The following is a 16,474-nucleotide window of genomic DNA, read 5'->3' as shown; positions in this document are numbered from 1 at the left end:
GAGGAAAGTGAGGGAAAAAATATTGCATGAGTTGAATTAAAAAATTTGAATTCTCAGTTACGGATATGGAAGGTGCATTTTCAGTGTTTTCTGAAATTTTTCGGCAAAATTTCAAGTCATTAGGCAAAAATATTAAATTATCGTGACTTCAGGTTTTTACGTTCCCGGATTCTGTACCTCGTACATGAGGGTAAACCTCATTTCTGAGATTTTTTTATTATTTGATTTGAAGCTTTACATTAATACAAGATTTCTTTAAACTTCGTGCACTGGCTGTGTGTTTTTTATATATGTTTAAACGGATGGGAATTCCTGTGTATGTTTCTCCGCAACACAGCTAACTCAGTCGTTGGTTTGCAGCGACGCTGTCCTCGCAAGACCGCTCAGTTTGGTGACGTCTGTCGTGAAGGGAGGAGTGCGCTGCTCTGTCTTTAACCTCTCTTTCTGCATGGTGTAACTCGTCCATATCTTCCCCTTCCTTCGCTGTGCTAATAAGCATTACAATACACTTGCATCACTACTTCAAGTACTAAGGTCAGAAAGTATTAAATATTTCTCACAGTGATCTAATTATATTTTTAATAGCCGATTCTTTTGAGTATCCCCTACATCGCTTGTTTTAAGATTGTGTGGGTAAGCGGAGACGACTTTAACTCTAAACACTCTTGCCGACGCTCCTACGAGTTAGCAGTCTCATTACACGTCCTATGCCGAAAATAAAGCACTTCTCATAACAATTCTCGCCCTTAGACGACGTACGCAAAGCAGTCCTCTGCGCATGCCCCGTCGCGTGTCTGACTCACGGTGCCGTTATATCCCGTCAACCGTGAACCTAAATTTTAAACCCAGAGATGAAAGTAAGCGTTTTTGCCGGACCTCTAGAACCGTGATGACAGAAATGTTCATTGAACGCCGGCCTTACGATACGCGGAGACTAAAGCCTCGCATTTCAAGAGGGAAAGAATGGTTGGTGCACAGCGCTTGTATCGATCTCGTGATGCGGGCCTCCACCCCTGCTCCGATCTCTCTCCCCTCGCCTACTCTTTCCCAACGCGCCAGTGCGATCAAAGTCATTTACTGATTTTCGCATTGTAATATTTTTTGGTGTTTTCGTTAATTAACGATATTTTTCTCGATTATCATATTATTCCTTACGTACGTTAATTAAAATTATTCCCGTAATATTTTTTTGTGTTTTTTCGTTAATTAACGATATTTTTTCTCGATTATCATATTATTCCTTACATATTAAAATTATTCCCGTAATATTTTTTTGTGTGTTTTCGTTATTTAACGATATTTGGTCAATTATATTATTCCTTACGTACGGTAATTTAAATTATTCCCATAAATTTCGTTTCTCAAACTTAATTTCATTAATTTTGTAAATTACATATATTTTCGTTAAATTTCTTTTCTTATAATGATTTACAAAAAATTTTCGATTAACAATTTTTTATATAGAACATTGTCATACTGGTGATATGATTCCTAATTTTATTTAATCTTTCATCTTAATTATGAATTGATAATTTATTGCATTTTTTCGCCGATATTACAATAATTTATATTCAACCACTCCAATTTTCCGAAGTTACGGATGCTTTTCATTACATTCAGGTGCTTCTCAGTGTTCAAAGCACAGTTATGCAGGTAAAGATATTACACGTTGTACTTCAATATGTCCTGCTGATTCGAATGTCTTTATGAAAAATATCTGGAATTTGAAAACCTAATTTTTCTGTATTCGGTTTCTTGTTTTTTTTTTTTTGTCATGTTTGTGATTGTTAACCTCGCGTTGATTGTTAGCCTCGCGTTGATTGCTAGCCTCGCGTTGATTGTTAGCCTCGCGTTGATTGTTAGCCTCGTGGTGATTGTTAGCCTCGCGTTGATTGTTAGCCTCGCGGTGATTGTTAGCCTCGCGTTGATTGTTAGCCTCGCGNTCTCTTCACATGCAGTATATGCTCACAGCTCTTGACATGCAGTATATGCATTACATACAGCTAATCACAGGCAGTATATGCTCACAGCTCATCACATGCAGTATATGCTTCACATATATCTCTTCACATGCAGTATATGCTCACAGCTCTTGACATGCAGTATATGCATTACATACAGCTAATCACAGGCAGTATATGCTCACAGCTCATCACATGCAGTATATGCTTCACATATATCTCTTCACATGCAGTATATGCTCACAGCTCTTGACATGCAGTATATGCATTACATACAGCTAATCACAGGCAGTATATGCTCACAGCTCATCACATGCAGTATATGCTTCACATATATCTCTTCACATGCAGTATATGCTCACAGCTCTTGACATGCAGTATATGCATTACATACAGCTAATCACAGGCAGTATATGCTCACAGCTCATCACATGCAGTATATGCTTCACATATATCTCTTCACATGCAGTATATGCTCACAGCTCTTGACATGCAGTATATGCATTACATACAGCTAATCACAGGCAGTATATGCTCACAGCTCATCACATGCAGTATATGCTTCACATATATCTCTTCACATGCAGTATATGCTCACAGCTCTTGACATGCAGTATATGCATTACATACAGCTAATCACAGGCAGTATATGCTCACAGCTCATCACATGCAGTATATGCTTCACATATAGCTCTTCACATGCAGTATATGCTCACAGCTCTTGACATGCAGTATATGCTCACCGCTCTTTACATGCAGTATATACTCACAGCTCTTCACATGCAGTATATGCTCACAGCTCTTGACATGCAGTATATGCTCACAGCTCTTCACATGCAGTATATGGTCACAGCTCTTGACATGCAGTATATGCTCACTGCTCTTCACATGCAGTATATGCTCACAGCTCTTGACATGCAGTATATGCTCACTGCTCTTCACATGCAGTATATGCTCACTGCTCTTGACATGCAGTATATGCTTCACATATATCTCTTCACATGCAGTATATGCTCACAGCTCTTGACATGCAGTATATATTACATGTAGAATGTATGTATCGCGATATCGAGGAGCGCGAGTTGTATAAGCTACAGTAAAAGAAAATATCTCGACTAGAGGAAAGTATCGCGGGTGTAAGTATCGTGACTTGAGAAGACATTAAAATCAAATCTTAGGAGGAAATAAGTAAAAATATTAACTTCTTTTGACATAAGTTCCAGTCGTGTGGTCCTAAACTCAAATTTCGACAGAATGTAGTATTTTCTGCAAGTTTAAATATCACCAAAATTTTGAGTTGTCTTGATAAAAAATAAAAATAATGACGAATTTGTAAAAGTTTACATGTTTTTAACTAAAAATTAAAGTACTTCTACTTACGTACCCTTTTTAGAATCCTCCTGACCTTATTCAGCCTCTAAACCTAACCGGTTACTCACATAACCCTCTGAATAATATGGTCAATAACCCACTTCTCAATTCAAAATTATCGCCTCAAGCTCAACTGATATGTCCAAACTTCAACTTATCTGTCTACACTTCAACTTATATGTCCAAACTTCAACTTATCTGTCTACACTTCAACTTATATGTCCACACTTCAACTTATATGTCCACACTTCAACTTGTATATCCCCACTTCAACTTGTATATCCCCACTTCAACTTATATGTCCACACTTCAACTTATATGTCCACACTTCAACTTATATGTCCACACTTCAACTTATATGCCCACACTTGAACGTGTTCCGTGCCTCATGCACGTTCAGTATCCATCGATCGTGTTCAGATACAAGTGGACAATTATCCTATTATGCCTTCGCTGTTGGCGTTACATGATGAACCAGGTCACCTACCCCTTAAAAAACCACAGGCAGGGATGTTTGCTGCTGCTGTAGCCGCAATCCCGCCACCACAGAGGTGATGATGGCGGGGTGTTTGCTGCTGCATGCTCTAGCCGCAACTTCCGTGCAACTTGAGTTGAAGTTTGGGTGACATGCGCATCGTAACTTGGAGTGACGTGAGAAGCTCAGTTCCGCCCGTATTTGAACCTGCTAACATTTGTGTCCTACAAGCATGGTTATTTACGCTGCATGGTACAGCTCTTTACGTGCAGTATATGCTCACAGCTCTTGACATGCAGTATATGCATTACATACAGCTAATCACAGGCAGTATATGCTCCGCATATATCTCCTCACATGCAGTATATGCTTACAGCTCTTGACATATGCAGTATATGCTCACAGCTCTTCACATGCAGTATATACTCACTGCTCTTCACATGCAGTATACCGGTATGCTTACAGGACATGCAGTATATGCTCACAGATCTTCACATGCAGTATATGCTCACATCATCACATGCAGTATATGCTTCACATATATCTCTTCACATGCAGTATATGGTCACCGCTCCTGACATGCAGTATATATTACATGTAGAATATAAGTATCGGGATTTCGAGGCGCGCGAGTTGTATATAAGCTCCAGTAAAAGAAAATATCTCGACTTGAGGCAAGTATGGCTCGGGAGTGAGTATAGTGACTTGATTAAGACGACATTAAAATCGAATCTTAGGAGGAATTGAGTAAACATCTTAACTTCTCATGGCATAAGTCCAGTTGTGTGGTCTTAAATTTAATTTTCGACAGATTTTAGTATTTTATTCAAGTTTAAAGGTCACTAAAAGTTTAAAGGTAAAATTTCGATAGATTGTAGTATTTTCGTCAAGTTTAAACGTCACTAATACATATGTACTTTGAGTTGTCTTGATGAAAAAAATGAAAATAATTGCAATTTTGTATAAACTTTACAAGTATTTTAACGAAAAATTAAGGTATTTCTACTTACGTACCCTTTATAGGATCTTCCTGACCTTATTTGGCCTTTGAACATAAGCACTTACTCACATAACCCTCTGAATAATATGCTCAATAACGCATTTATTAATCCGAGATTATCGCCTCAAGTTCAACTTATAAGTCCAGACTTCAACTTATATTCCACACACTTCAACTTATATGTCCAGACTTCAACTTATATGTCCACACTTAAACTTATATGCCAACACTTCAACTTCAACTTATATTCCCACACTTGAACTTCAACTTATCGTGTTCCGTGTCTCATACACATTCAGAATCCATCGATCGTGTTCAGAACCGAGCGGACAATTATCCTATTATGCCTTCGCTGTTGGCGTTACATGATGAACCAGGTCACCTACCCCTTAAAAAACCACAGACATAATATTGGTGGCTTTCGGTCGGCCAGCGCTAATGCGCCTTCGATTCTGACTGAATTCTTACTGAATATCAAGAGAAATTCCATGGTTTGGTTCTGAGGTTGTTCCCTTTTCGAGAGTTGTGATGCGTTATTTTATCTTTTTTATTATTATTCATGTTGCTTCTTCTTCTGGGAACGAAAATTTATGGAATCGGAAGGGTCAGAGGGGTCGGAGGGGTCGGACGAAGGCTGTGCATCGCGTGATGATCTGCNCTGTCTCTTATACACATCTAGATGTGTATAAGAGACAGGACGAGGGGTGACGTGAGGTTCTGCAGTCCTGACGAGGGGTGACGTGAGGGTAGTTCTGCAGTCCTGACGAGGGGTGACGTGAGGGTCTGCAGTCCTGACGAGGGGTGACGTGAGGGTCTGCAGTCCTGACGAGGGGTGACGTGAGGGCAGAGACCATGAGACGATGACATGTGTCTCTGTTCTTTGCTTATCTACGTGTAAACGGCACAGAATACCCGCCCATTAGAGCTAAAGCTGCAAAAAAAGTTCCACTACCAAACTATAACTAAAGGTTGTTGTTACAATATTCTCACATAGAGCGCAAGGCAGCTCATCAATGCCAACTTTAATACCCTTAAATTCGTTTTAAATTAAAATTAAATTAACATTTGTTTAAGAAATTGTTTTGACTTTCCTCGTACATTTTAGACGATAAATGTCGCTTCAGTTGCTCTAACGCGGTTGACTAGGCGGCGTAGCTTGTATCTTTGTAGCGCGCCTTTATTACCTGCTTCATGCCACTACATTATACCTGTCTCTTATACACATCTAGATGTGTATAAGAGACAGCAGCACAAATGACCCGAGGTCACGATCACCACAAATGACCCGAGGTCACGATCAGCACAAATGACCCGAGGTCACGATCAGCACAAAAATACTCGAGGTCACGAACATCACAAAAGGCCCGAGGTCACGATCAGCACAAAAGACCCGAGGTCACGATCAGCACAAAAGACCCGAGGTCACGATCAGCACAAAAGACCTGAGGTCGCGATCAGCACAAAAGACTCGAGGTCACGATCAGCACAGAGTTGAGGTCACGATCAAGTAAAGGTCTTTTAATAAGGCGGAAATTTATTATAATGATAATTTGTAGCAAATATATCAATAAGTCACAATGTTTTACCAAACTGAAAAATTGTCGTTGACCGTTTTGTAATCCTTAATTAGAAATTGTATCGATTTGTCCAATCATATTGTCAGGACAAACGAGATGTCGAGAAGTTTATCACCCGATGTTGAGAAGTTTACATTTTGCCTTCGTGTGCAAGAAATGAATTACCTACGCAACATCATGCACGGAAAAAAGGAATTCTGATTAATTTTATAATCAAAAGATAGATTAGCTGCTGGCAGGGACTCTGTTCTTGCAACGTTGCAGAATTGCTGTGCTGATGTCAGCTTGATTGGCATGCGGTATAGACGTTGACTCGATGCCTTAGCAATCGCTTCCGTTCATAGGAACATTAATTTGGTTTTTATATGGTTTTATGATTCCTTCAGAACCTCACGTTCTACAAAAACATCTAACTNTAATGTGTAATGTTGGTCCCCCTCACCCCCACCCAGTTCTGTAATGTGTAATGTTGGTCCCCCTCACCCCCACCCAGTTCTGTAATGTGTAATGTTGGTCCCCCTCACCCCCACCCAGTTCTGTAATGTGTAATGTTGGTCCCCCTCATCCCCCTTCCTCCCAATCAAGATTGCACAGGTGAACGATGTTTTCTCAGCTGAGCAAAAATCTGGTCTGCAGCTTCGTGACGCTTGGAGATTTCCTTTCCTTCACAAAAAAGATTTTCGTATCATGCCTGCTATAGTGTAAAAACTAACATAATATGCATACAGTTTACATGAAAAAAAAGCCATTTTGTTACAAAATCTTATTTCCGTTATTCGGTACGGAATGAGGCTTCGATCTTAAATTAGAGTCTATGCTAATTTTGTCCACATTCCTGAAGTTCCACTGCGAATAACAAGCAGCGTAGAAATATATATATAAGAATAAGATAAGAAATATATATATATTTCTGATATAAATATATGTAAATATATATAAATCATATATATGTGAACATGATTCCACGTAACATAAGACTTTGATATTATTCCATATAGTAGAAGTGTTGAGCATCATTCAATGAACAATCAGTGATTAACTCATTCAAGCTAATAAAAGGTGATCTCGTCATTTGTTGACGTAGTTGGTACACGAAATTTCATAAACTTCTTGTCAAATCTTCTTTTCAGCTACCCTAATAATTCAAAAACTAAAGCAATGTTAATCAAAAATTATCTATTATATGCTGAAAAAATACAATTTGTCAGCATAAAACCGAGCTTTAACGTTAAAATAAGAAGCCGCTCCCCTCCTAGACTTCAGTACGCACCATCCACTTATTCTACCTCAGTTTTTTGTCCCCCACCACGCGGATTTATTATACGCCGTCTGCGTATATACATATACGCGAACGCGCTCTTTATACGCTTCTGGGGCCATATACTTTCAAAACTCGCTAAGTGAACGTAAGTACTTACGCTCTATTTTCTCGTCTATGATTAGTGGCTTTTGCTTGAAAGGCCGTCAATGATTGGCTGATGAACTTACGATCTCTTAACTTTTTTTGAAAGTATAGGCCCTGGGTATATACGAGTAGAATTTATTCTATATGTTTTATTTAAGTATTACATGACGCGTTCAATGGCAGCTTCTTGTAACACATGCAAGCTATCGATGCGACAGTTAAGTTATTTCGCCGCGTCGGTGACATGCGTCGTGATCTTGACGGCAGATATTGTGAGCGATGTCTGCAGCTGGTGCGCACTGAGTAATTTTTTTTAATTAATTAGTTTAATGGTTAAGTAGTTACAGTGACAGCAGTAGTTACAGTGACAGCAGTAGTTACAGTGACAGCAGTAGTTACAGTGACAGCAGTAGTTACAGTGACAGCAGTAGCCTGTGTGCTGTCGTTACAGCTGCGCTAGCGGTGCTTACTAATTAGAATCTTTTGTATTATTGTATTGTACGTTTGGCTCGTATTAGTCGTATTGTGTTTTAGGCTTGCACAGTAAAAGTCCTACAAAGGCACAAACTGAAATTTAATTATTGTGTGGTATATTATCCTTGCAAAATAGAAGTCCTACCAAAGAATAAACTAAAATTTATAATTTATGCGACTTGGCTGCTGCTATAATGCAAAGTTTGGAAACAAAAAAATTATTTTTAATTAATTATTAATTTTATTTTACCTCTGATTTGTCGTAAATACTTTAAGCAGTTCGTTAATTGGTGATAATGTCCAGAGAAAATAACTGAATTTAATCACCTGACAACTATTCATCATACTATCTTTCTGAATTTTATAAATAAATTTAAATAAATAAATTTTCAGTTCGTGTAAAGAAGTGAAATATTGCTTGCTTCGGAGTAGTTAGTTATTTGTCATTATTCATTCATATTTTAAAACACTGTGATAAGATTAATATCCACTGATTAGATTATTATTAGATTATTATTAGATTCTTATTAGATTATTATTAGATTATTATTAGATTATTATTAGATTGATTTGATTAATATCCAACTGATTAATATCCACGAATTATTGTGAAAAGTTGATTTCACCGTGGCCTGGCACCATGTATGTATATATAGGGTCTCAATACACCACCTGCCTAAAATTTTCTTTGGTCTGGTGGAAAATGTCTAGTCTCATTGCATGTGCGGCTTTAGAATCTCTTTTTGCATTTACTGATGGCAGTGCGAACCAAGCTCAGTTCTTCATTACGAGATACTGAGTACATTTTACAGTTTTTTTCAGGTGTTTTATTGAACACCTGTAGTTGCCGTGAACACCTGTCATTAGAGTGGTCGTGAGATGACGCATTCTTATTAATTTCTTTTCGACGTCAAACTTAAGCTTTCGTGTTTAGGAATTTGCAAGAGCAGGTAACTTAAAAATAATAATAATAAATGGAATGACGATATTAATAACACAAATAATGATAATTACAGTAATAGTGTTGATATTTGTAGGTCAGAGGAGCGGAGACGCGAAGTTTTGCCAGCATCGTAAGTTCGACATTACGATCTCACGCTCCACCGGAGCGTCACTCGATATAGAGGAAGGGAACTGCTACGACCACCGCCGTCTTGTGGATAAAGTGAGTAAATATACAAATTTTTGTCGCGTCTTTAGAGTCGTAAGTCTGTAGAGTCATGAGTCTGTCATGAGTCTGTAGAGTCAAGTCTTCACGTAGCGTCATGCATGAAACTCCATTCTTTTATTTCAAGTTCAAAAAATTTCGCTAAGGATTTGCCTCGTATAAAAGTCTTGCTGTGATGCCGAGCGTATGAAGTTTTTTGTGCAAGTTTCGTCTTAGGTCGCATGATGTTTTGAGTGAAGCGTCGTGATGTATAGCTATTCTTAAAAAGAAATGTTAATGAAGCCTTGCTGTCATAAAGTGAGTAAAATCATCGGAATAATATGGGGTCCTTTAAGGTCCATCTTACTGGACCTAAAAGTTTGCAAGTGGAATCGAATTCGATATTTTTCTCTAATTAACTTATATAGAATTCTGTCCTAGTTTCGTGTCGACGAATTTTTACCTCCGAAAGGACCAATCTTTTTCGAGCAATGTTTGAGTTATGCTAGAGACGGCGTTGTACAAAAAAAAATATTTTTATTGTAGGTACAAAAAATCATCGAGTCGGCGTTTGTAGAATCAATTTTTTTTAGTCGTACTAGAGGCGCCAATATTAAAAAATCTTAATTGCTAATAAAGCACAGAAATACTGACTAGTAACGTTCATCAGTCCTGTAGTGGCCTTCTCGTCAGTTCGCTATTTTATTCATCATTCATTGTATTATTCATCAATTAAATTCATCATTCATTACATTATTCATCTACTAAATTCATTATCTATTATAGAATTATTCATCCCTTAAATTCATCATTTGTTATATTCCACATCCTTTAAATTCCTCATTCATTATATTCTTTATCCATTAAATTCTTCATTCATAAAGTTCTTCATTCCTTAAATTCTTCATTCATTAAATTCTTCATTCATTAATATCTTCATTCATTAAATTCTTCATTCATTAAGTTCTTCATTCATTAAATTGTTCATTTATTCAATTCTCCATTTATTAAATTCATCATTCATTAAATTCTTCATTCAATAAATTCTTCATTCATTAAAATTCTTCATTCATTAGATTCTTCATTCATTGAATCCTTCATTCATAAAATTCTTCATTCATTAAAGTCTTCATTTATTAAATTCTTCATACATTAAATTTTTCATCCATTAAATTTTTCATTCACTAAATTCTTCATTCACTAAATTCTTCCTTCATTAAATTCTTCATTAATTAAATTTTTCATTCATTAAATTCTTTATTCATTAAATTCTTCATTCATTAAATTCTTCATTCATTAAATTCTTCATTCATCGCTTCATTCATTAAATTTTTCATTCAATAACTTCTTCGTTCATTAAATTCTTCATACATTAAATCCTTCTTTCAATAAATTTTTCGTTCATTAAATTCTTTATACATTACATTCTTCATTCAATAAATTCTTCATTCATTAAATTCTTCATTCAATAAATTCTTCATTCATTAAATTCTTCATTCAATAAATTCTTCATTCATTAAATTCTTCATTCATTAGATTCTTCATTCATTAAATTCTTCATTCATTAGATTCTTCATTCATTAAATTTTTCCTTCATTAAATTCTTCATTCATTAAATTTTTCCTTCATTAAATTTTTCCTTCATTAAATTCTTCATTCCTTAAATTTTTCATTCAATAAATTCTTCATATTAATTAAATTTTTTTGTCCATGACCTTCCTCAATCATAAGAATTGCAGTTCACTGGAGATTCCAATTAGCGATCTAAAGTTAATTAAAAATTAGTGTATCGATACTTAGAAACTTCCATTGATCATTCTTTCAATTTTTGTAAACAATTTGTTTTGAAGCGCAGTTATTCAAATAAGTCTATCATACAACGAAAACTTTCCTCCCAGCGCTTCTTTGGACTAGTTCAACTTTTTACTTGCAATTCCCTTCAATTTTATTCTTCTTACACTAAACATCGTGATAAAACAGTTTTTTAAATTAATATTTTTAAGAAATAAAATTGTACTGGTGGTTTGTGTTTTTTTCACAGAGAAAATTAATTTAAATCACACTGTCTTTAATGTTCAGTGTAAGTTCAACATATCTGCTGAAACTGAAATGCATTTCCATCTTGTTTCAATTTGTAAATATTCACTCGCTACCGCTGAAAAACGCTGAACATGTTTCCAGAAAAATAACAAATCTTACAATGCTCCAGTAAAAGTAAAGAAAAATTAAGGTAACCACGTGTAAATTTACGTTAATATTGAGTGATTTTACATTAATAACGAGTAATTTTACGTTAGTGACGAGTATTTTTACATTAATAACGAGTAATTTTACGTTATTGACGAGTATTTTTACATTAATAACGAGTAATTGTACGTTAGTGACGAGTATTTTTACATTAATAACGAGTAATTGTACGTTAGTGACGAGTAATTTTATATTAATAACGAGTAATTTTACGTTAGTGACGAGTAATTTTACATCAATAACGAGTAATTTTACGTTAGTTACGAGTAATTTTACATTAATAACGAGCAATTTTACGTTAATAACGAGCAATTTTACGTTAATAACGAGTAATTGTACGTTAGTGAACAGTAATTTTACATTAATAACGAGTAATTTTACGTCAGTGACGAGTAATTTTTCATTAATAGCGAGTTATTTTACGTTAGTGAACAGTAATTTTACATTAATAACGAGTAATTTTACGTTAGTGAACAGTAATTTTACATTAATAACGAATTATTTTACGTTAGTAATGAGTAATTTTACGTTAATAACGAGTAATTTTACGTTAGTGACGAGTAATTTTACGTTAATTACGAATAAATTTACGTTAATAAACGAGTAATTTTACGTTAATTACGAATAAATTTACGTTAATAAACGAGTAATTTGACGTTAATTACGATTAAATTTACGTTAATAAACGAGTTTTTCTACCTGAATATCCTGCAGGAAGCAGGAGGCCTAAGCGAGACCTCGCACCCTGCTTGACCAGCGGCGTCGCGTGCTGGAGCCACGGCAGCGCCGCTCATGAGACTGTGCAGGTACGCATACCACATGCATCCCACTTACAACCTTCCTTGTAAATGCATCATAATTTTTGCTACCAATCAATATATTTCAGCAGCATCGTGGCGTCTGTATGCCAATAGAATGTGCCACAGTCTTGAATGTTAATACATTTCTGAATGAGTCGTACATTTCTAGATGCGCTATACATTCTTTTCTCCATCAGACATTCTTGAATGTGTCATACATTTTTCGATGCGCTATACATTCTTTTATCCCTCAGACATTCTTGAATGTGTCATACATTTTTCGATGCGCTATACATTCTTTTATACGTCAGACATTCTTGAATGTGTCGTATATTTTTCGATGCGCTATACATTCTTTTATCCGTCATACATTCTTGAATGTATCATACATTCAATGTATAAATAAATCTTGTTTATATGCCAATCCTGCCAGAGAAAGTCACTCGCTGCGAGTTACGAAGATCACACGAATTAGTCGCAGTGGTGTGCCGGATGCGACAGATTTCCTAAGGCTCCGCGATAAGACCGACCTTGTTAGGTCCGGTGACTGAACACGTCGCTCTAGTTACCGTAGCTTCGATAGCTCACTAGGAATAGTGATTATATCCTAAGCGCGGAACAGATTGTAGGTTTTAAACCTTTGTCTAAGGACACATTATGTTTATGCTATTCAAATGTATTGGTACTTAAGGTCAGTAGAGAAAGATTTAAGGGACTGTAGTATCTATACGTATATATGTGCGTACGTATATATAAAGGTAATTCAAAGTATAGATAGATATCGTTGCAAACTTCATTAAAGTTTTTCACCTCATAAAACTAACAATAAAATTCGAAGGTAACAATAATTTGATTGAATACCTTCTACATTGAGATATTAAATTGTAAAATTCTTCAGGTTAGGATAAAATTTCGATTGATTTTCATACAGTTTACCTAATTTTCAGGAGGTGAAGCTTCGCCATGTCGCGGCTCGCTGAACTGGTGATGGCCAAAACGGGCGCCACAATATGGCGTCTACGGCGACAACTCTTCGGAGGTCTCTTCATTGCCGTCGCTCTTTGTCTGTTTTACTTTCAATTTGCTGCTGATGAAAGCATCAGCACGGGTCGTCACCAAGATCCGCCCCTAAAACGTGACCTTAACTCCCTAGGACAAGTAGAATTCGGGACCGGAACTTCACACGACGATGGGTCCAATCAAGACAAGCCTGTAGCTCGGGTAAAGTTTGTTGCCAAGACCCAAGATCAGTTCGAAGAACAGCAAAAAATTCTGAACAGGAATAAAGTCGCTCGTGGTGACGATTCAAGGTTGCAGGGTGTGCTTGTTCGTGATGGATCAGACTACAACGGCGGACCCGACTCCAGGATCCAGCTCGAGTCCATCCACGAACGGCAGCAAGCCGTGCAGCGGGCCATCGACCAGCTCAGCGATGGCCGTCCTCCAGCCCCGATTCCAATGGCCATCCAGCAATTTACTGGCCCTCCAGCGGCGGTCATGATCCCTCTGGATGACTCTTTCGGCAGCCCATGGGGAGGAAATTACAAGTACAATCCTTATGGCGAGCCCGTCTACGGGAAGACCAACCGGCCCAATTATATCCCCAAGGAGCGAGTGGTCCATTTGGATTTGAAAGGAGCTCCACCTTTAGTTTCTATCTTAAAAACCTTAATCCCTTGGCTGGCAGCAAATGGTGCTACTTCTATTCTCTTCGAATATGAAGACACCTTTCCTTTCCATGGTCCTTTAGCATCAGCGGCCACCGTCAATCATTACACACCTTCACAAATAACAGAACTTGTTTTGTTATGTGAAAAACATAAACTGGAAATTATTCCTCTTGTTCAAACTCTCGGTCATCTCGAATTCATCTTGAAGCAGCAAAGATACTCCAATCTACGAGAGGTCCCTGAGATGCCTCAGGCCTTGTGTCCCTCCAAGAATGAATCCTTGCAGATGATCTACGAGATGATCGATCAAGTCATGCGCCTGCACCCCAGCAGTCGTTACTTGCATATTGGATGCGACGAGGTCTTTCAGATGGGCGAGTGTGAACTGTGCAGGCAAAAAGCTAAAGACAATTTATTTTTGCAGCACGTTGCCACTGTCGCTAAACACGTGCGTGCTAAATACGGCACTGGGGTCCTAATCTGGGACGACATGCTGCGGCACGTCTCGGATGCTTCCATGAATGATATCCATCTCGGGGAATTGGTAGAGCCAATGGTATGGGTATACGCTGAGGACATATATAGGTTCGTTCAGCCATCTTGCTGGACCAAGTACAGTCAAGTTTTCTCGCACATCTGGGCAGCATCTGCATTTAAAGGCGCCTTTGGCGAGCAATTGACTGTGCCAAATGTAAGACGGCATCTGGATAACCATATGAACTGGCTCGATGTCATGTCAACGGAAAGTTCGAAATTTTCTGGAGGTTTTCGAGGCCTCGTGTTGACAGGGTGGCAAAGATATGATCACTTCGCCATGCTCTGTGAACTTCTACCTGCAGCCATACCATCACTCGCATTGAATCTAATATCTGTAAGCCACGGTTACTTTAATAGCAGCTTGCAAGACAAGATTTATTCCGCTCTCAAATGCGGTCAATCTCCTAAATATCAAACGTGGATTAATTTAGATTCTGATCCGTTTTTGTTTGAGAAATTCTCGTGGTGTTTCTTCCCCGGGAAGCAAGTTTTCGCGCTCATGTCTAGGCTGGAAACGACGAAACGAGATGTCGAAGCCTACATTGACCGGGTGACCAAAAGTCGGGCATGGATAACAGACTACAACCGCCGCCATAACTTCTCTTCCCCCATGCGCATAGACGAGGATTTGGAAGAGTTACCTGGGCGACTTCACTCGATGGTCTCGCTGGTGAAAGCATCGCGGGAGTCCCTCATCGACTGGTTCGATGAGTGGACCATAGGAGAGTGGGTCGAACAACATTTATGGCCACTGCTTAGCAGACTGGAAACTATCCAGAAAGAGTCAGAGGGCATGAAGAAAGTGCGTTATTGGCCTGCTAGACCTCTGCCACTTTTGCCGCAGTTGGCGCAGTATGGCATTTCAGAACCTTCCTTCAACAGTCTCGTGGCTGATCGTCACGAAGTTAGTCAACTACGATATGAAAACCGGCAGCCCACCTAGCATAAAATGTCCTTAGTCATCGTAGTATTATGCGTCGGTATCGTATTCGTAGACAACTTGTTTTAACGTCATTATCGTGCTGGTAGCTAACTTGTTTTAACGTCGTTACCCTGCTGGTATCGGACTTGTTTTAACGTCGTTATTGTGCTGGTATCAAAATGTTTTAACGTCTTTATCGTGACGGTATCAATATGGTTTTAACGTCGGTACCTTGCTGGCATAGAACTTGTTTTAACGTCGTTATCGTGCTGTTATCAAAATGTTTTAACGTCTTTACCGTGACGGTAACAATCTTGTTTTAACTTCGTTATCATGCTTCTAGCCAACTTGTTTTAACGTCGTTATCGTGCTTCTAGCCAACTTGTTTTAACGATGATAGTTAACGATGTCTAGAATGACAAATCCATGGCGAGAACCAACTATGTCAGCGTAGTTTGGCCTTATCGTGCTGGTAGCTAACTTGTTTTAACGTCGTTACCCTGCTGGTATCGAACTTGTTTTAACGTCGTTATCGTGCTGGTATCAAAATGTTTTAACGTCTTTATCGTGACGGTAACAATATGGTTTTAACGTCGTTACCTTGCTGGCATAGAACTTGTTTTAACGTCGTCATCGTGCTGGTATCAAAATGTTTTAACGTCTTTATCGTGCCGGTAACAATCTTGTTTTAACTTCGTTATACTTCTAGCCAACTTGTTTTAACGTCGTTATCGTGCTGGTATCAAAATGTTTTAACGTCTTTATCGTGCCGGTAACAATCTTGTTTTAACTTCGTTATCATGCTTCTAGCCAACTTGTTTTAACGTCGTCATCGTGCTGGTATCAAAATGTTTTAACGACTTTATCGTGCCGGTAACAATCTTGTTT

The 16,474-nt window shown here is 37.8% G+C and overlaps 1 protein-coding gene across 1 annotated transcript; it reads left to right on the top strand.

Moving 5' to 3' along the window:
* Nucleotides 1-414: 414 nt before the first annotated feature.
* LOC108680822 (hexosaminidase D) lies at nt 415-15,912 on the top strand. The gene is made up of 4 exons (XM_018169735.2): nt 415-534; nt 9,301-9,428; nt 12,372-12,463; nt 13,405-15,912. Exon 4 carries the CDS (start codon nt 13,421-13,423, stop codon nt 15,605-15,607), a length of 2,187 nt encoding a protein of 728 aa, XP_018025224.1. The 5' UTR covers nt 415-534; nt 9,301-9,428; nt 12,372-12,463; nt 13,405-13,420; the 3' UTR covers nt 15,608-15,912.
* The last annotated feature ends 562 nt before the right edge of the window (nt 15,913-16,474 follow it).

Source organism: Hyalella azteca, unplaced genomic scaffold (assembly GCF_000764305.2).
Source record: "Hyalella azteca isolate HAZT.00-mixed unplaced genomic scaffold, Hazt_2.0.2 contig3796, whole genome shotgun sequence".
Classification (NCBI taxonomy): domain Eukaryota; kingdom Metazoa; phylum Arthropoda; class Malacostraca; order Amphipoda; family Hyalellidae; genus Hyalella; species Hyalella azteca.
This window is presented reverse-complemented; position numbering and strand designations above follow the sequence as displayed.

Bases quoted from the DNA above. Each gene is read 5' to 3' on its own strand.
- LOC108680822 (XM_018169735.2), top strand. From the start codon at position 13,421: ATGTCGCGGCTCGCTGAACTGGTGATGGCCAAAACGGGCGCCACAATA.